At 39.4% G+C, this 21,212-nt stretch overlaps 1 protein-coding gene across 10 annotated transcripts in view; it reads left to right on the forward strand.

Annotated features, from left to right (window-relative positions):
• The window catches only part of LOC146504921 (uncharacterized), a 483,966-nt gene that overhangs the window by 72,906 nt on the left and 389,848 nt on the right, over positions 1-21,212 (forward strand). For 6 of the 10 annotated variants that reach the window (XM_085183493.1, XM_085183490.1, XM_085183494.1 and 3 more), the window contains exon 3: positions 267-6,841. Coding sequence is in view for 2 of the 10 variants with exons in the window: in XM_085183488.1 (XP_085039614.1) it covers positions 267-388 (122 nt within the window). In the remaining 8 variants the exon portion in view is untranslated. The remainder of the gene's footprint in view (positions 1-266; positions 6,842-21,212) is intronic. The other 4 variants (XR_014877737.1, XR_014877738.1, XM_085183488.1 and 1 more) reach the window with 1 other exon arrangement.

Raw genomic sequence — 21,212 nt, forward strand, 5'->3', positions numbered from 1 at the left:
TGCAATAATCACATGTAAATGACCACGGCATGGAAATGTGCTCTCTTGGTTTACATAATCTTGTAATGACCCCTTGTAACACACTGTCTGTGATATTGGCCCTATTAGAATGTTCTTGCTCTGTGTTTTTTTTTTTTTTAACCCAACTTATTTTTTGTAGCTCCAGCCTGGAATTACACAGAGCGCAAGCCTGGCCTATTAGCACCATGACATGAGTGATTTAATTTACCCTCTCTCTTTCTCTCTGTGTCTCTCCTCCTATTTAGCATGCAGCAGGCGTGGGCAGTAATGCCTGTGTGATTGGGCTGTGCTGGGTGATGATTTTAATAAACACACACCCGCAGAGGTGGCCACAGGTCAACTGTGTTTGGATTCATCAGGTGCACAGGTAGGAATAGAGTTGTGAATGATTCAAGAGCATCCCAGTCACCCGGTTCGCTTTAACAAGCGGTCAGCGAAGAAAACACTCACTTGTGTTTGTGTTTTTGTGCGCAAAATTAGCATATTTGCATGTTAATTGTAGGCTAAAGCATCTGTGCATACACTGTGTGTGCACTGTCCACTGTGTTACACTTGTCTGCATGCCCACCTTTCCGTGCAGCTCTCGTTCTCCTGCTCAGAGAAACATGTGGCTCTGATGTTAATTGAAATTTGTCTAATGAAGTAAAAGTTAGGAAAGAAAGAGAGAGAGAGACTTTGGAGGAGAGATAGGGAGACAAAGAGAGGGCAAGGAAGAGAAGTTAAAAAAAAAAAACAAAGCTTCAACTTTCTTTAATTATGTTTACCCAACAGGCTTTGCTTCCTCATTTAAATAGCATAAACATCTGGCCGTGGTGCGCCACTAGCATGGCGGCAGTAGTCAAGCAAATCTTGTGGAAAATAATGAAATTAGATCCCTGGTGCTGTGACAGTGGAAGGGCAGAAGACATCCGCTCCATGTTAATAAAATTGCCATGAATGAGTGAATACAATTAGGAAATTGTCAGTGGCGGCAGTGAACTTTTGTAACTCACCAATGTTTGCATCATTCGATTAAGGCAGCAATTTGGACTTGTTTATTTGTGGCTGTTGTGGCTTTTATTAATTGTGACCTGGCAATGATTGGCCTGCGATTAAACCAGTCACATATGATGTGGCTGAGGGTAAGGGATGGATTGGTGGGCACGCTGATGGAGGACTGATTTTCTCTTTTTTTGTTTATCTGATGTAGCTTGTGTGTGTGTGTGCACCCGCGTGCCTGCCTTTTGAAGCTATAAGCATGTCTGCCTTTAATTGTCTCTTTATATAATACAGAACAGGTTTGATTGGATATGTCTGGGCAGCCAAAGCCAATTTATCTTTAATCTTAAAATCTCTAATTTAGTCTAATTTAGCCTTTTCCCTCTACCATTCTGAAATGTGACAGGTACAGCTCTTGTTTCAACGTGTTCTTTGGTGCTTTTGCCAAGTTGCACCTGTCCAAGTAAGTTTGAGGGCAGTCTTATTATAAATTTTGCATAAAGGGCTCTTTGTCAAAACCTCTCAGGGTTATTTTTTTTCTTTTTTATTCTGAAATGTTAACACTGGAAAGAACGATATTATGGATATTGGCCTATATTTTCATATTTTAAGCCGGTTAATAGAGTGAATAGAGCCTTAACCTAGCCAAAAAGAAGCATGGAGCAGTGAGCAAACCTCCCAAACAGGACATAAACCCTCTTTTTTGTTGGAAGTCAGAATTTGCTACATCAGTTATGTGTAAAATAGTGGGCATTTAAGGAACAGATGCTGATTTAGTTGGTGCTAATTTCCATACACAGACTGGCACGTCAACCCTTGATAAGGAATTGAATCGATAAGTGATATTGATAATGGAATCAATTTTCCCTAAATTCCCATCCCATTTCATGCTGGAGCTCTGCAGAGCTGTAGGGCCACTTTAACAACTGCGTGCAGTGAGTGAGAACTGGTTCTACCTACACTACACTTCTACCCTACACTGAGGTTCACTGAGGCTGCCAAACGGGGCAAGACCTGCAATAGCTATTGCAGATAAGGACCATGTCACTAGGCTGTTTTCACTGGGTCATATGCCTCAGTATATGGATCTGCTGTGTTCTGAAAAATATCAGGTTGGAGTTTTAACAAGCTACTGCATTTGACAGTAGATTGGGTTAAACTGCAATATGCTGACAAAGTACAAGCTTTTTGCAGGCACACACGACAGTGTGCATGTTCTTGCTGCATGTCTGCGGCTCACCAGACAGCTATAGTTCAGCGCTCCTAATGAACCAAGCATCAGGAGAATTGGATGATAACACTACCGCCCTGAATGTGGCTTTGCCAAAATGAAAAATAGATGGCAAAGTTTAATGTATTAATTACTGCCTAAGCAAATAATACATTTTGACTTTTAAATGTAATTCTTGAATTACAAATATATGTAATTCAAGTCATTATTGTTTGCCTATCAATTACTATTATCAACTTAGAAGGTTTAAAGAAATGGCCTGACATTAATAAATTGTAATGGAGTTGTTGCATAAAGTTTGCAACAGGCAAATAACATTGAATGAACATTGATTTTAGTCTGTGATGACCATACATTATACTAGAAAGCTCATACAATGATGCTAAAACAAACATGTCTAAAACTATAGCAATATTACATATGACCAATAATGTCTTCAAATCTAAAACCTTTACACATAATGTATTGTTACCAAATATCTGCATACATATCTACCGTGTGGAGGTTTGAAGAAACACATACAAGCCACACCAAATCAGGAAAGGAATATAAGCAGAGTTCAGAGTTTTATGAACCAACCAGTGAACTATGCATTAAACTACACCCTCTAAAATTTTATCATGTCGTTGATCGTATTGCATATTGCAACATGCAGAGGACAAACTAACCATCCAAACCATATTCAGAGGTTGTTTGAAATGACAATTACAGTCTGAACAAAGAGGACAGACCAATGTTGAAAAAAGGTCTATATCTGTGGGAGAAGGGTAAACAGGTGGTTTACTTTTGATGAGAAATTACAAATATTTTTATGACACTTTCAATTTGTTTTTTTGTCTTAATATATTTATTCTTTGTGATGGTGAAGTTTCAGCCTATAGATTAAAAATTTATGTTTATTTCCTCATTATTAATGTGCCACATAAATGGCATAAAACATATTACATTTTGCTAGAAAAACATATTTTTTTAAACCTACGTTCTGACTGTTTCAATATCACTTTACTTTTACAGCTTTACCTGCAAGTGTTTTAATAAGTGTTCCAAAAATTCTTAGTATTACAATGGCAATAAAACTAAATGAAGCAAGAGAAAGTCCTACAGCCAACATACTTCACACAAAATGATTTGAGTAATGGCAATCACTGTTGTTTAGCAATTTCACTGTGCAGCTTATTTGTTGTATTTTATTGACTCAAAGTAATAGTATATAGTATTTGGCCTCTTTATTAATTTGTTTAAGAAAGTGTGGGTGTTGTGTGGGCACATTTGTGTGTGCCCCTTGACCTGCTACCACCAAAAATACAATATTTTTGTAGGAAACACTGCATTTGGCAAAAAAAAATAAAACCTCTTTCCTCTGGGACGTTTGATGGTTTCTGTCTGAACTGTTGTTCAGACAAATTGAGGATGTGCCCCATGACAATTTACTATTAGAAATATTTCTGCAGCCCTAAATTTGAATAATACAGTCCGTTAGGATAATTGGTCCTTTCTGGATAAAAGAGAAGAAAGGCCGACGAGTCTCACACCAGTTGCTCTGCACTGGACACAGATAGGATTAGATTCAAGATGTGTTCCACATTTTGTCCAAGGTTGGTAGAAATAAGACGCAAACACATGTACACAACTTTAGGTAGGAAACAAAAGTCCACCATCATAATCCAAAATGTTTCTAATAGAAGCCTAAAATACACAGGGATGGCAAACAGAAAAGAGAAACAGACACTGACAGTGAGTGAAGGGGAGTCTGAGGCTTTAGATACACTAGAGGTAATTAAATACAATGGACACACCAGGGTCCAAAATACACAGCTGAAACTAATTAAGAAAATGACAAAGGAAGTAAAATTAGACACAAGACAGAAAAGACCAGCTGTTACCAAAATAAAACAGGAAGTAAGCCACAGCTACACAGGGGAGCAAGATTAACTTCACACACACTGAAGGAAAAGAAAAAAACACTTTCACGCGACTAATGGACGGACAGAACGAGGACAGAGGGAGCAGAGGGATCCTCTGACTGAAAACAAACTCCAGAAAATCATCATCGACTACAACTAACAACAACTAAGTGCTGACCATATTAAGAAATACCACAGAGATCAACTTAAAGCAGCAAGGCAAAACAGGAAAGAACTCTTAAATCATTCCACGAACTCACATAAAACTTCAAAAACGTGGGCCCAAGACCCGGGGACCATGACACAGACTCTGAAATAGATCAATATTCTTGTTAAAGTGGACACTTCAAGGTGGAAAATTCTACTATCCACAAGCTTTATGTATGTACTTTATATAGTATATCTGTAGACGCTGCGGTGCTTTGGAATAAATCCCTTCAAATGCTCTTAGTCTTTATCATCTTCACTCCACAGGTCTGAGTTCCCTTTTGCAAATTTGAAGTGGCGTGTCCCTACCCTCCTTGCTCTCTGCTTTCTGGAGAGAAGACTGTGTTTACTTTACAGCTTCATGCAGGCAAGGGAAAGGATTACATTTGTGGAAATGAGTTGTCATTTCAGGAGGTAATAATGGATTTGGGCCCGAGAGCTCAACAAACACAACACGGGGAGAGCGGGGAGGATGAAACATGGGAGCCGAGGTAGAGAATGCGTATGTACATTGTGGATTTGTGTGCGTAGGAAAGATGCCCCATACACACACACACTCACAAACACATGTGCGCATACTATTTGGCTGGACATCTGTACAAATGACAGAGTACTGGTGGATTCTGCTGAGGTGCCTAGCTGGTTGGGCGGGGGGGCGGACTCCCACCACAAGATCCCTCCAATCTTCAAAGCTCCAGTCCAGTTAGAAGTAATGGTTTCCATCCAAGTTGCCAGATTGGGTCGGTCCTGTCAGCACCGTTGTATTTAGTGACAACCATGTTTTATCTTTTGTCTTGGCTGGCCACGGACTGGCTTCGTAATATTTTATGCTGACTTGAAATGTCTCTTTTGTCTCTGGCTGGAGTTTTGGAAGTTCCATCCGTGCCTGCCAAAGGAAACAGACCTTCTTCATTTTACCCTCCTGTCTGTAACTGTGACCTCTGGACTGCACAGCTGTACGCCAGTCACATTAAGCCCATGAGCTTCACATAGGCCATCTTATTTCATCCTAAAACACAACAGGCAGCCAGGCATAATATGTGTGTCAACGGCAATATCTTCTGATCTGCTGGTGGGAGGCCAAAAGCTAAATTGGATCCATAAGTTACTCTTCAGATAGTCTGAAAAAGACTAAAGTAGATCTTCACAGGTTTATAATAAGTGAGCCACTGGATCTAATTTGGGGTGGTTATATAATATCAGACTGAGGTCTTATTATGTCTAATTAGTAAGGGTATTCAAATAAACCCACTGATAATGGTATCAAATTTCCTACACTTATTAGTGTAATATTAAGGTTTCTATCTACAGATAGCTGTGGTCTTTTGTGCTACAATAGTAATTATAGATACTTGAATGTTGCGCAAAGACCAGCGTTGGCGTTGTTAGTCAAAAAAAGTAGTGCATTACACTTTACCTTTACGTTTAAGTAATGCAGTACATAACTTAATTCTCCAAAAGCGTAGCGTTTAGAATCAACTTTTGGAGATTTACTTATCTGGATGGTTGAGCATGCATCAATACGTTACTTAATTATTCACCAGTGAAAGTCATTTGTTTCGGTACTTGTCGTATTACTTTATTATTACTCAGTAAACTGTCCTGAAACGCACTGTTTTGTAATTACTGGTTAACAATAAAAGTCCCACGCTTCAATACTAATGAGGACACACATATGATCTGTCTGTTAGTATTTATGTATGAACCCAAAGGCCAAATTAAAAAGAAAAAATGAAAACCAGCACAAAGAGACTTTAAAGCAATCACCATAATGACGCTACAATAGAAACAGAAAGTCATCACTGCTTTTGTTAGCCACTGAAGTTGAGGCTCTGGTTGCTGGGTTGGGGTCTGCATGTACTCAACTTCATGTTTGCTCTGGACTTTTAGCTAGCTTTGTGTTAGCATGCTGTAGCATGTGTAGATGATTGCAAGGAATCAGCACTGTGTTAGCAGCATAATACACTAGTTTCTGCCCTCAGTCATCGCGCTCTTGTCTTTTTGTGTAATAAACAAACAAGCAATGCCAAATCTCCACTCCATCATATTCCTCCTCCTGTGTGCAGGAAGAAAAAAAGTATGCTGCATGCAGATAACTGAAGATACTTTGATAATGCAAGAAACAACATAACTGTAACTGTGGTGTAAGGACTATAGTACAATAATGCTTTCCATTACTTTGTTACTGAAAAATGTATTGTGATTAGAGTGTCACACTGACGAAGACATAATAGCGGTCTTTATTTAGTTATTTATGCTGTGTGGGAACTCTGTAACGTGTGTTTTTATAATATGAAATAATGATACAATTATAATATCATCTTCATTTTATACAATTATTTCTTCACAAGCGCAAATCTGGCTGAACAATAAAGTTATTATTTATCCTACAGGTGTTGCTGGAATTCTGAGCTTCCCGGGAAAGATTGTTGCCCAGGGATAAGGCTTTGCTGACTGGCTTCTAGAGAACGTAGTTTGTGGTCCTCCAGGTACACACAAAGTATGTAGGCAAGTACGTTAATTCCATTTGTACGACAGGTGCTGACAAGCATGAATACATACCTAATCCTTTAAACTTTCTTTAAAACCCCCAGAGTGTACTCGAGACGGAGTCCAGCTTAGACTGCTGTGTTACAATTTAACATATAGTTTTTTTCTTTTTTATGTGATCATTTTAAACAAGTTAGATGACATTTGAAAAGAAAATCCCCAAAAACTACTCTGGGTCATGCCATTAGGGTTCCCTGTCTTTTTGTTTTTAATAGGCTTTGCATGCACTTTATATTTGATGATGGAACCATATGCCTGAGCTATTGCATATATATATATATATATATATATATATATATATATATATATATATATATATATATATATATATATATATATATATATGCGTGTGTGTGTATGTGCAATGACAATTCCAGGGTATGTAGAGGTGAGGGGCAAAAGGATTTTGTTAAATAAGCTCCGCATACTAGTGAAGGCATTTTGTCATATGCAGCTATAAAGCTGTGGAATCACAGGTCTTTTTCCTATTAATGATACATATGGTTAGAAAAGCCAGGGGACTTATAGTTACTGCACATTTCATAGAAAATATCATTAGCCTGAGTCTCTTATATGGTAATTTTCTAGAGGTGAGATGATGAGGTAGTGGTATACATTTGTGTATGTGAATGAGGCTGTGTGCTTGTGGAGTGTGTGTAAGCATTTGCATCTGCGTGGAGAATGAATTTGTGTACAAGTACCTACTTCTACCATTTTTGTGTGTTTGCGTGCTTGTACGAATACAAGTGTATCTGCATGTGTGTGTGTGTGCGCGCATGTGTGTCGTAAGACAGATGGGTAATGGCCCCTGTGCTGAAAGCGGGGCCCTGCGTAACGTGCAGCCCTGATTGCAGACCTGATTACCTGCCATATGCTAGCTGAAGGGTTGAGGGCCGGACCAAATGAGAACAGTATGCAAACGTTAAAGCAGCGTTTTTATAGCGCAGTCATTATACCCCTGCTCTGGCAAATGAAAACGAGCGTGGCGGGGAGGGAAAATAATGAAGTCGTAAAAAAATGGACGGGTCATGGTGCGTGGTCGCTGAGGCAGCCACCACCTCCCAACTGTAATCCCATTGGCTAGAGGGGAAGAGTCCCCTACTAAGATGATGTTAAAGCATTGGTTAGATCACAGGGTGGCCCTGTTTGATTGAAAAGCTTCCAGGGAAGATGGCAGTTAAAGATCACCTTAGTTTTGGGAATGAAAGCAAAATATGTGTGTGTGTGTGTGTGTGTATGTGTGTGTGTGTGTTTCTGCCTGTGTTTGATGTGATTATGTTCCTATTAGCCTTTGCATTCTCCATTATGCATGCAGTGTACGGTTCTAAACTGACCTTGTAAGATGATCATTGACTCTCCTTGGAAAACACTTGTTATCCCAGGATTAACACACACACCAATTACTACCTGCTTGCCACATGAGCTCAGGAAGGAAAAATCCTATCTGTGTTTCTCATAATGGAGAAACCCCAGCACTCTCTATACTCAAACTGATAAAACATCACACATACAATCAAAGATGTTTTACTCATACTGGGGTGCCCATGTTTGTTATATCGGTCAAATGCCTAAATGTTCTGTTTACAGCAGTTGATTGTTTTCCTTAAAAATGTGATGCATCATTTACATTTAGTTCTTTGTATTTTCTAATAAAGTAATGCTGTATTGTGTTTGATACTCCTTCTTCACATTTTATATGATTTTGTGTACAAGACTGACACAACTTCTTGTTTTGAAAAGTAAAATCAAGATAGAAATGACTTAAACCTGCAGTCGTACTAATTACCAGCAGGGGGTGACTGCTCTTGTTGCAAAAGGAGATTCAGTTATAGAGCTCATTGAGAAAATGACACTTGGCCTTCTTAATCTCTAACTTCAGTAAACACTGCTTTGGTGTGTTTATGATTTCAGTTACTAGTGTCCTGTTTTATTCAATTCAGTATGTTGTTAATTTTGTAACTAATGATCCTTGTTAGAGTCAAAAAGGAAAATAAAGCAGGTTGTTCTTTTGGACAGGCAAGTTTCTAACATATGAGTGTGCCGTGTCCCTCATTCTTCATGTATGGTTGTTAAAACATAAAGAAGTCAGTGACAACAACACTCAGATTTGGATCTCACAAATCAGTGGATGGCCACCTACTTTTTTAATGTATCATCTATGGATCAGACGAATCCATAATCACTGGATTGTGGAATTATTTTGTTGGGTTTTTACATTACAATATAAAGTGCTTTGAGGCTACTGTTGTGATTTGGCACAATATAAATAAAATTTGATTGAATTTTGGAAGCCAGAAATTAAGAGAATGATCAGAGTCAGAGCACACCTATAAAAAGATATTTAAAACTTTTTTTTTTACTCTTAAATCCTTATAAAACCAATTTCTTAACATAGGATAGATTAAAAATGAGGATAAACTATATGAAGCTATAAATATGCCAGTAGGTCTGTTTCCTCAGATTGTGCAGATCCATGTAAGATGTTTCTTCTTGCTCTTCATCATTGTGCTAAGTTAGCCTAACCACATTAGAACCTCTAGACTATAGATTTCCCTGTAAAAATAATTTCTTTTGCTTTTTTCAACAGTAGAAATCACAAGAATCTTCATCTATTCTGTTTTCTGTTGTATTTATGTACTAATCTGGTATATATTTGCTTTCAATCTATCATTAAGACATTCTGTGGTATCTATCTATATATATATATTTGTCAGTTGCATGCCCTGTTTGAGGAAGAAAACAAATTCCCATTTAATGAGTTGAGACTTGCACCTTACCTCCAACCTGTTACCAATATGTCTAAGGAATGACTCTTGTTACCAAGGGCTCCGCATCACTTTTCCCGTTTTCATCCATTTGAGAAAAGGAGAACTTGTGCATAATCCTGAAGCCCATTGTGGCCTACTTAGTGGGAAAGAGAACATGCCTTTCTGACTGGTCGTGCCTTTGTATGTGGGTCAGCTTCATTCAAATTCTCTTTCATTCTGGCTCTGCTTCCGACACTGTGGCCCATCATTAGCTGTAATATAGGTCACCCCAGGCTTTGTGAGGCTCCAGCCCCATTTACATTCTTGATTCTGCCGTAGCAGTCGTGGAGTGACTGTAGGTAAGAAGGTGGGAAGCTAAGGGAGGAAGGTGGCATCAGAATTAAAGGGGAAGCTTTTATCACTTTTGATGAAAGGATGGGGTCAGCCTCAATACATGCTTAAAAGGATCAGGGTGTTTCCCCAGTGGTGGGAAGATGAAACTCTTAAAGATATACAGTAGGTACCTTGCCTTTTCTTCAGGGTGGAAGAAAACGAAATACCAGATGAGGAATTCACTTAAACCTGCATTGGGACTTGCTGTTCTGTGATGTGTTGAGGGAGATAGCTATACAAGACAGACATCATTAGATTCAGTTATATTCAATGAAATTCAAAACAACTAAGAATGAAGACCTGTAGTTGTGCCTCTGTTTGCAATTCATAAAGTTTTGTAAAGGCAATGGCCACTTGACTTTACATTCAGTTCAGCTCAGTAGCCTTTAGTTGAGTTTTTAATGGCACAATCTGAATGTGTACTTGCCCCACACGCCCCCACATGTAAACACAAACGCATTCAACAGTATTCGGCGAAAACTAAGCCGAGGGCTTTGACAATGACCTACGAATGAATGAAGTTATTCTGGTGTTGGTTTTTTCCTTCATGCTACGACTCAACAATATGAATGACACGGTTGAAGTGCCGGCTGTTATGTGTAAGACTGATGTGTCACGTTACGATGTGGAATGTGTGAATCAAAGTCAAGATGAAAAAAACAAAAACACATTTCTTTGTTAAGTTGGGGGTATAATGTGGTTTACATATTAATTAATAATGAGTTTAACTTTATTTGTACTTTGTATTATAAACCTGTGAAGTACTTGTGTTGCCTCAACTTATCTGAACTTTAGTTTTTCAGTTTTTCTCAAACTTTGATCATTTCTCTACCTTTACAACAAGGTGGCATCCTTGTGTAGACTTAATGAACTTTTTAATAATCATTGAGTCATTAGTGACCTTTTTACACTTAGGGTTATGTAAAAAGGTCATATATATGGTATATATAGACTTTTATAACAGAGGAACTGTTGGACGACAGAGGTTAAAAACTAGTTTATCCTCTTTACAACCACCAGGTTAATTGTTACAGGGTCAGGTCTTAGGGTTTAGTTTTACCCGGAGCAACTTTAGGAGCTAAAAAAAAGTCTGAAAAATGACATTTTGTTATTTCAGAATATGCTTTCCTTTTGGATGTTCCAACTAGTTGACAATTTTATTTAAAGCAGACATCAATCAAAACCAGGAGGTCAGTAGATGTTTAGGTTAGCATTACATATATATACCAGCTTGTTTTTAAGTTGTATCTTCAGACTTAAAGGTCATAGCACAAAAAATGCATCAAGGTTGTAACTTGAAATCACAGCTCCAAAGGCCTCTCCACCACAGCAGCAGATCCAGCCTCTGTGTTTAGTATGCAAAGGAAATAGAGCCTATTGACAGTTTTTTTCCCCTCCTTGGCAAATTACATGTTTCCACCTTAATTGTTATTGGAGATGTTATCACTAAGCGGATGCAGCCCTTGCTTCTGAACCTGCTAAAGCCTGACAGTGGTGTGAAGGAGGAATAGGAGGGGAGTTATGCAAAATACTGCCTATGTATAATTAATGCCCCAACCCCCTCCTTCCCCCTTTCTCCCCCTACATATATTATCACACACTATCCTCTTTAGGATGGACAGCTGGCGCCAGCGTGTCTTTTTGACCTCTAAGGGCTGCAGTGTTAAACTGAGATACTGAAGGTGAAGTGAGAATGGGAATTGGTAAAGGGCAGACACTGTAGGGAAGAAACGTGCGCTCACAGATGCACAGAAATACAGGAGTTCTAATAAAACAGGGAGATATTTTGCAATTTAAGAAAATACATTTTAAGGAAAGAGAAAAATCAGTGGTTGTCCGGCAATTGCGCTGATTTTTTTCCCCCATTTGGTGGCCAGTTGCAAGTAGCTGTGTTGACCAACTGGTCATCCAGGTGTTGAGTGTCCAAACCAGCCACTTTTAATTGCAAGGCAGCTGCACAGGTCACCAGTCATGAGCCATGTTGGACCGACTACAATTACTTTCAGACTGATTGGAAAAGGTTTGGAAATAATTTCTGTCTAATTTATAGACACAACCAGATTGCCAACATGCTTTTTTCAGTCTGAGTACAACTTGTCATGTCTGAGAGACATGTCTCAGCTGGCTGGATTCTGGTAATATTCCTATATCAAAGCTCTTATATATTTGGATGTCTGGATTTAGTTTTATAATCTATGAGGTTCTGGCTGGCTTCTGAATATAAGCAGTTAATGTGAATATCTGTGTATGTATGTAACAGTTTTGCTATTTTTGCTAATTTATCACATGCAGTTGTCATATTGTCACAAACTGATTGCGTGCAATTGCTAACTTTAAGTTGTTTTGATTTTCAATACAGACATTTGCAAAACTCTCCATCACTATTTTGCACAGTGTGAGTATAATATCAAGATTATCAAGTTGTCATAACTCTTCTTCCTTTTAAGTCAAATGTCTTTTAACTGGCTGTTCCTCGTAATCAGAAACCAGAGCTGCCCATGTATCCATGTATGTGATGAACATACTGGCGATATCGTCTCTCACAGATTCAAACATAAAATACCATAAAGAAACAGTTCAAATCAGAGCCATCTGAAACCTGAATTGTTACTCTACAGTAAGTTTACATCTTCACACACACACACACACACACACACACACACACACACACACACACACACACACACACACACACAATTTCAATTTTCAATTTCAGAATATTAAAAGCTAGTTTTAGAGATTTTTGCATAATCTATCAGCATTTTCTGAAAATTAATCTATTCAGTGAAACATTTCAGCACTAAAGATTCACCGACTGTGTTGCACAGTGCTGCTTAATACCATTAACTATGTAGTATGAGTAAAAAGGATGACGCATTTGTTGAACTTCATCAAATTTGGTAAAGGAGCAGCCGACTATATTTTTTGGACAATGTTACTGCCTCATTGTTTTAGGGCTCTTATTTATTTCATCACCTTCAAAATGTTCTTCAGTTTTAAATAAAGAATTTTCACACTAACAGATTAAAAAGGAGAACTTATATGACTTATATGTATGTACTTTATTTACACAGCTGTTCATCCAGAAATCTGTTATTGGTAACAAAAAAAAAGTTTTGGATCCTTGTGTTGTCTCTGTGTAAATTAAGTATTTTTTCCTATTGCACCTATTGTACCCAAACAGCTTAACCCTCCCCACCACACCCAACTGCTAACTTGAACATTGCACTTTGCAAGTAAGCTTCTGAATAGCATCACTGCGGTGAATTCCACTCCTCAGTTTCCTTGCGTGGACATTTGCTGGTAAAGAAGAACTCGAATGCAGAGCACACACTCGCCAGCACTCGGCTGACTTTTGCATGCCCTCGTCAGTTTACTTACTGTACTCCCTATCTCTCCATTAATTGATCTAAACAGCCTCCGATTATCTCGGCTCCTATGCAAAGAAGCCAGAGTCACTGCCAGCTCTTTCAAGATAGCAGGAGGCGAGACAGACAGAACTTTGGAAGAATCTCCTCCTGTGCCTTAATTCCTGACGGGAATCACGTTAACCCCCTTCCCAACCCAAACCCCAAACACTCCCCATTCTTATCTCCAACCTGAGCCTCTTTTGATGTCCCAACTCTAATCAACTCGTCCAAGGCGACGGATGTGCGGCTGACATGGGACAATCATCAGAATCTAAATCGTTACATCTCCCCTGACATTACTGTGGCATTTTTGTCATGGCAGAGGTAAGGAGAGCGAGGATCAGTTCACGGGGACCATAATTCTTTCCGTCAGGTGGTGGTGAAGGGGGCTGGTGGTGCGGGTGGCATATTCATATTAGTGTGGAATTAGACCCTTTTTTGATGTGCAGGAAATCCAGTGTTGGTGAGAAGAGCAGCGGAGTCCACACGTGTCCTTATCAGGGACGGCTGAGGCCCTATTCATACAGCCTGCTATCAGCATAATTCTTTTTGACATTTCAGATAAGCATCTTAACAGAAAGCTCGCAACTACACAGATGGGAGAAGTTGTCAAATAATGAAGGAATCCTACATGTTTACTACTAAAATATCAGCCTTTTAAATAGGTGTCTGGATTTGACTGCTATCGGGCAATCTGTGAACCCTCGTCCTACCGCTTCCTCTATCTCTGCAAGGAACACGGGTTAGGAGTGTGCGCCCGTATCACACCGTATCGAAACATGCCATAACACCGCACACTAATCCCAGCCTCTTCTAATCTGCTGAAATCTCTCGGAGAATTATCTGAGGACGCCGGTTCATTTGCAAATATGTTTAGGAAACAGAGGAAAACACTGCTGTGACCGTCCTGTTTCAAAATGTCTACTGTAACCTCTGTCGGTTGGACTGATTAGGCGTCGACTGCTCGTTGTGTTTGTGTTTACCTAACACAAACAAATTATCCTTGGGTTTATGGATCAGCCTGTAATCACTGGTCAGCAAGGACAAAGGCTTCATGCTTCTTTTTATTTCCAGAGCAAGTTACTAAACAGACGTTTACGGTATGCAGACTTTGAACAATGATATGCAGTTCACTGGTTCTTTACAGCTGCATGTGAGATATTTATAATATTGAAAATCTATGAAGTTAAGCTGAAGGGGAGCAAAAAAGACTGCACTGTTTTTGTGCAGATCCCTCCTTTTGATCCTCAGATACAGGGTTAATGTGCAATTAACAAAATAAATGGTTATTTCTAGATTATTTTATTTCACATAGGAACCTTTTTTTTTAATTTTTGAAAGGCACACATTTACACATTTCATTGCAAAGGAAATTATTAAATCAAGATAAATTAAAACTTTGAACAAATTGAATGAAACTTACAGTAAGAATCATGGATTATGTGGAACAAGACTTTGAATGTGAATACGTGGGATGAATACTGAAATATATTAATAATGATAAATATATTGATGTCTGTGAATAAAGTAAAGTAAAACTGATTCATGGCTTCTGACAAGCAAAGAAATAGCATCAGCGTCAACGTTACAATGTATGTTTTACTTGGAAAATTCATATTTTGTTAATACTGGTAATACTTCTAATTACATGAACATGCTAATACTCAGATCTTGTGGGGCGATCTTGGCTCAAGAGTTGGCAGTTCGCCTTGTAATTGGAAGGTTGCTGGTTCTAGCTCCGGCTCGGACAGTCTCAGTCGTTGTGTCCTTGGGCAAGACACTTCACCTACCTCCTACTGGTGATGGGCAGAGGGGCCGATGGCGCGATATGGCCGCCTCGCTTCTGTCAGTCTGCACCAGGGCAGCTGTGGCTACAACTGTAGCTGCCTCCACCAGTGTGTGAATGTGAGACTGAATGAATAGTGGAATTGTAAAGCGCTATATAAATGCAATCCATTATTGACTGGTAGGTTAACCCGAGCATCTTGGAGAGCTTGCATGCAATACTTAACAAACAGCAATACATCTTACTGTTACTGTTACAGAGAAGTCCAGGGTGCAGGCTCAAACTAAAAGTTGAATTTAGTTTTCTTTTGCCAAAGTTTTATTTATTTTTTAATTTGAAACAAGTTTTTGACACATTTCTAAAACAAATGTGTTTCTTTGTTTTTGTCACAGGTGCTCTGATGAATTTGGTAAAGCACCTAGAGCACAGTCTCAGTCTCTACTCCCATGTCTCCATGTTACTGAGATCGTAACTCTGTGTTTTATGCAGGAACGATCAGATGTCTGCGTGACAGAAATCTCCACATCTAAAACGTATGCGCAGCCGATTTAATGCATTCATCAAACCCCTTCCCTGAAAAACCATGGCTATATGCTTGTCTTCTTGTTTTTGCATCCACTGAAGGGGGTAAAGGACCGTGTTTGCATGCAACTGAATCTGAAATTGTCGTCTCCATGTACAATTGTGTAATTGGCCCGAATACTGAGCACTTACTGTTGTAGCTGCTTATGTTCTGACTGTAAGATTACACTTGAATTAAACTTATAAAGTGAAGTGACATAGTTCACCCCCCCGGTGAACAGGAAGTGATGTGTTTCACATGTGTGTTTAAATATCATATTCATAGGAAAAGAACCCAAAAAAGAGGCCTGATTAGCATTCTCTGTAGAGCACAAACGGGACTGAAGAAACAAACAATGTAACAGCAATGTAAAGTGTATTTATTCTGCTCAGCCACGGACTAAAGGAAACAGAAGAGTGACAGAAGGAGAATGTCACTAATAGAAGCAAAATAATCAACAGCAGCGCTTGAAGAAAGCCATCACACATGCATGTTCATATGTTAGAGGGCTGTGGCCAGTCAGCCACATAATAGAACAATCACCCTGTCACTCATCCTCTGCTATTCTTGCTACTAAAAAAAAGAAATAAAAAAAAATCTTGTGCTTTATCCTCTTTTGTCCTTTTTTTCCCTTTTCCTGTCATTTTCTTCTCTCTGTTCTGTCTCGCTCTTTTCCTCATTCCTCTCTCAGATCTGTCCTTGGTCACTGTCACCCATTATTCATTCATCATGATGCATTGTAAGTCTTTGGCAAGCAACTATTTTAATGCATCTTCCTTGTTCCCGGCCACATTTGTGTCTTGTGAACACCTGGATGAAAAGAATTGGCGTCGATACGTCAGGATAAATGACGCGCTTGTGATGAAACGCATCAACCTCGATGCCTCTGAGAAACGATTTCGACACATGTAAACAGGTTTTGGGGCTGACAGGGTACAGGACCACGTCAAGCTTCAGTTCACGTCCTAACCAAAGACCAGAGTAAACTGAAGAGGTGTAAGCAGAGTAGCAGTATGCAACAAGTATCCATATGATTAAAATGTTGGCTCCATTTAATATCCTAACATTAACGATTCAAGTTCATTCAACCAAATGCAGTCGTTTGACCAAACTCATGAAGTTACTTTGAACTCATTAACCCTTTAAGACCTACCATAGAACCAAGTGCGCCAGAGCTTATATTATATTTTTACATGCTGTGGAGCCATTTTTGGGAGCATTTCAAGTTGATATACATCAATACAACCATTATAGCTCAAATCTTATTAATATGTATGCATTAAGTGCATAGTAATTACATAAATTGCAAAAAAGTGCAATAAACTACAAAAAAATTGAAAATCGTTTTTGTTTTGTTTAACATATATTTCTAGTTAGAGAAATTTAAGAGGCTTATCCCTCAAAACTGTAAATACAAAAAAGTTGCACAAAATAGTTTCCCACTACAGGAAATTTATTTTGAGTGACTTCATAGTTTTATTTTTGAAATACACCAATTTTTATATACTGCAGGAAAAACGAAAATAAATATTATAGTGCAAATTTGCAAAAAAGCTGCATATGCATCAAAATAAACTATTTCCATCAGTGCAATTTGAGTCCTAAGCATCCCAGAAACGACACAGAAAGTCATAAAGTCAAACATAACTTTTAAAAACACCAGTATAAGCTCATGAGGCACTGATGGTAAAAAACTACATTTCTGCAAAATGACGTCACTTCCGGTTTCAGGCAGGTCATGGCGGACAAGTGATAGTTCGCGCTGATAGACGTAGGAAGTGTTACAAACAGCTGATCGGATCGGCAAAGCCTGTTTCTGGAATATTATGTTTTTATTGCTGCAAGCGCTTTTTATGCAGTTTTTGCAAAACTATATGTGGAAGGAAACTTTGACCTAGGACAAGCTGATGGCATAAGATGTAAGTACAACTCCTCCGGTTTCATATGCAAAAAAATTATTGAGCTAGCTTATGTGGTTGCAGAGCTACCGGGATTTAAAAATAGTTATGCAAAACACAGAGTGTCTGCTCTGACAAGAAGTGCAGTAACTGATATGTTTAAAACTGTAGGGGAAGTAAAGTTTGCACATGAAAGGATTCATTACAAAAGACGTTTTCACCTCAAATGGATCAGTCAAAGAAAAACCACAGCAAACATACAAGTCCAACCAATTAGTTCCTTCTCACACTTTGTATTTTGAAACTGCAAGAAATGTAGTTACATTTGTTACCACTGCAGTGAAACAGTGGTAACTACTAAAGTTACATGTTCTCAGTGTTACCAGTGAACGACTATGGAATTAAAGCACTTCCAACTTCTGCTTCTGTTTACTGGTACCAGTGCTGTTTTGGAGTACTTGGTGAGGGCTAGTTCTTTTAGGTTCAGCAGCTAACAAGATGGTGTATCGGTCAGGATACAGGAAGGAGGACAAGAGGCTTCTACTGTGCTGGATTGTCACCGCCAGCTGTTTTATTGCCACCTAGATGCTCAGTGTTGACAGCAGTTTCCAGTCATGAACCCAACACTCGGAGCATCACCGTGAAGGATGGCAACCATGAACACAGCTTACGTGTAGAGGTAAAACAGAACTAACACGGAAAGACCATCTCCCCTTCTGGAGTAGCAGCGTGGTACCCCAAACTTCTGCCTATGTCATTTCCCGCAACTCCACCCCACACAGTATTGCAGAACATAGACATAAAATCTCAAAGCCTTTTATACAAGTGCAATAGCGTGAACCAGCACGCAGGTTTGTCAAAGTTTTTTGTGGGTTTTTAAAAAAAAAAAACATTTTTAGTTTAATTGTTGAGTGAAAACATTGTGGTGAAAAGTATTTTCCCTTTAACTCTTGTCATGGAAAAATCATGTCTTTTATGAGTTTTATTTAAAAAAACAAACAAAAAAAACGTCTGGGAAACATAAAAACACCCCGACTGATGTTAAATCATCCAATCATCTCATAACAACAAACAAACAAAAAAAACAAACAAAAAACCTCCCTTCTTTTTTAGGCATACGTTTTAAAAAAATATATAAGTATGCCTCCCAATTCAATGGTTGCATATTTTCAATCATTATTAGAATGCTGGCAGCTCAAGGCTCGCAGGCTTTAACCTCTGCTGTGTTTGGTGTGTGATAAAAGGCGAAAGCACTATCAATCTTTATTGTCTGGCCCACACGCTGTAATTGCATTCAATAGTCCACTGATTCTCTTGTCTGCGCTAATGTCGTGGAGCAGAGAGGAGCCAGATGCTCTGACTGCATTACACTCACACTCTCACACACAAACGCACACAGATAGACACACGGGTTCGCTGACATACAGTTTAAGTGTTTATACAAACACATAAAAACACACCTATGTAAAGATGCCTATCGTGGAAAATGCAAAAGAAATATATGCGAGCATCTTGGAGCATCACTTGGCCTTGGCTGGTAAATTCTTCACAATATAGAATGAGCAGATGTGCAACCAAAGTCTGGACTGAAGAGGACTTGTGAGCTGGTCAGATTGTTTATGTATATATGAATGCACAGTATGTGTATTTGTGCTGATCTCCTCTGAATTGGATGATATTCAAATTTAAGCGAGCTGAAGGAGGGAAAAGAAACAGGGGGGATGAGCTGGAGGAGTGCCAAACACTCAACTGGATCCCAGTAAATAGTAAAGAGGCTGATGGAAGAAAAGAAGGTGGAGGAAACTGAAGACAGACAGCATGAGGGAGGTGGCAGGAGACAGTGTGTGTGTGTATATACATGCCATCGTAGGAGTTGTTTGAATAGCCTCTTGTAATACTTCATCCAAACTCTAATGAAATCCAACTGCTGCCTTTCCTTTTGTTATTCTACATAAGCCTTTGGAGTTTACCGGAGTATGAAGTGTGTTCGTGAGCTTTGTTTGTGTAAATGTCTATGTGAGTGTGTGCGAGCAGTTTGATTCCATATTACCCATCCTCAGTGAGCACCTGCAAGTCAGATGGCAGCGCATATTGCAGAGTCTCACACCTTGGGCAGCCTCGATAAGATAGACACGCCGGGCTCCAGGTAATAGATTTGGGCTTGTTGTCATATCCACACAGAGCGTGCAAAGCCTGCAACCCCGAGGATCAAGCCAGATGATGCAATATCAAAGTTGGCCTTTGATATTGGTTATTCCAATACCCCTTCTACATTATTTTTGTTGATCTCACACTCTCTCTGCTCACACACGCGCACGCACACATATAGCAGTTTTGATTTGAAGTTAAATGCACTTTGTGCGACCTGAGCTTCTTAGTTTAGCAAATAGCACACATAATGTATAGTTTATTTATCTCCTTTCTATGCCGTGGAAATCTATGGCATCAAGGGAATTGCCCCCTGGTGGCTTCTAGGAATAATGCAAGTTTAAGATACTTTCTCATTGGCTTTAACTTCAAAAACAGGTGCAGTTTAAGGTAAAGGTATTAATTTAGGCTGTACTGACACCAGGCATGAACAACTGAACCCTTAGCTCACATTTACTCATTTGGGCCTGCCATGTGTGCTTCAGATTGTCAACTCTTTCTCCTCTCACACTCTTTCACATACAAGCACTTGTTTACTTCTGCTTCACAGAGACAGCTTTTGTTGACCAAGCACTGGAGTTCTGTGGTTGGGTCTGCCAGCCGCACTGGAGTACAGCTCAACTGCACTCCTTTAAGTGGGCCAGGACATTTTAGAGATCATGCCCTAGCATGTTATATAGCAATAACACTAGTCAAATGAGTTTGGAGCACAAACTCTGTCCTGTTGGGTTTCCAGTGTGGTTATCAGTTTGGATTTGTGTGAGAGGTTTTGTTGCTCTCGAGGTTTGAACATTTTTTTGCTAATGAATGCTTTCACTGATCCTGTTTTCGCTGTAGTTTTAAGTGGGCCAAGGCTAACATGCGAACTGCCATCGAATCCCTGATGAATTGGATGTAACTGAGGCTTGGGTCTGTCCTCCAACCAATAGTCATGCAGCCGTAAATTAGAGGGTGATTACACTTTGGCTGGCAAGGCGAAGAGTCTTGGCACAGATGGGCCAGTTTTAGTGTAATATCACGGCCACACGGTGCTGCGTCCACTCTTTATAATGCTGTTTACTGCTGCAGCTTCTCTCTGTGGCTGTTTTTCCTTGCATATATTTGCATTTTACACAGATGCACTCCGAGCCAGTGGGGCATGCAGCGTGCACACTACATACAGTAATACATTGCTGAATATCAAAGGAAATTACCCTTCACCTCGGTGCATGGATCTTAGCGAGTTCCTTAACCAGAGGAATGGGCTTTGAACCAGGCAGATCCCCCCAGGGCCCGTATCCCGGCCCCTCCCCAGAACGCAGCGCCGGATAAGGGCCGTAATTCCCACTTTTAGGTTTCCATTAATCTGATCCTGACACAGGGGAGACGGGCTGCTTT

This window comes from Neolamprologus multifasciatus, chromosome 13, assembly GCF_963576455.1.
Source record: "Neolamprologus multifasciatus chromosome 13, fNeoMul1.2, whole genome shotgun sequence".
Lineage (NCBI taxonomy): Eukaryota > Metazoa > Chordata > Actinopteri > Cichliformes > Cichlidae > Neolamprologus > Neolamprologus multifasciatus.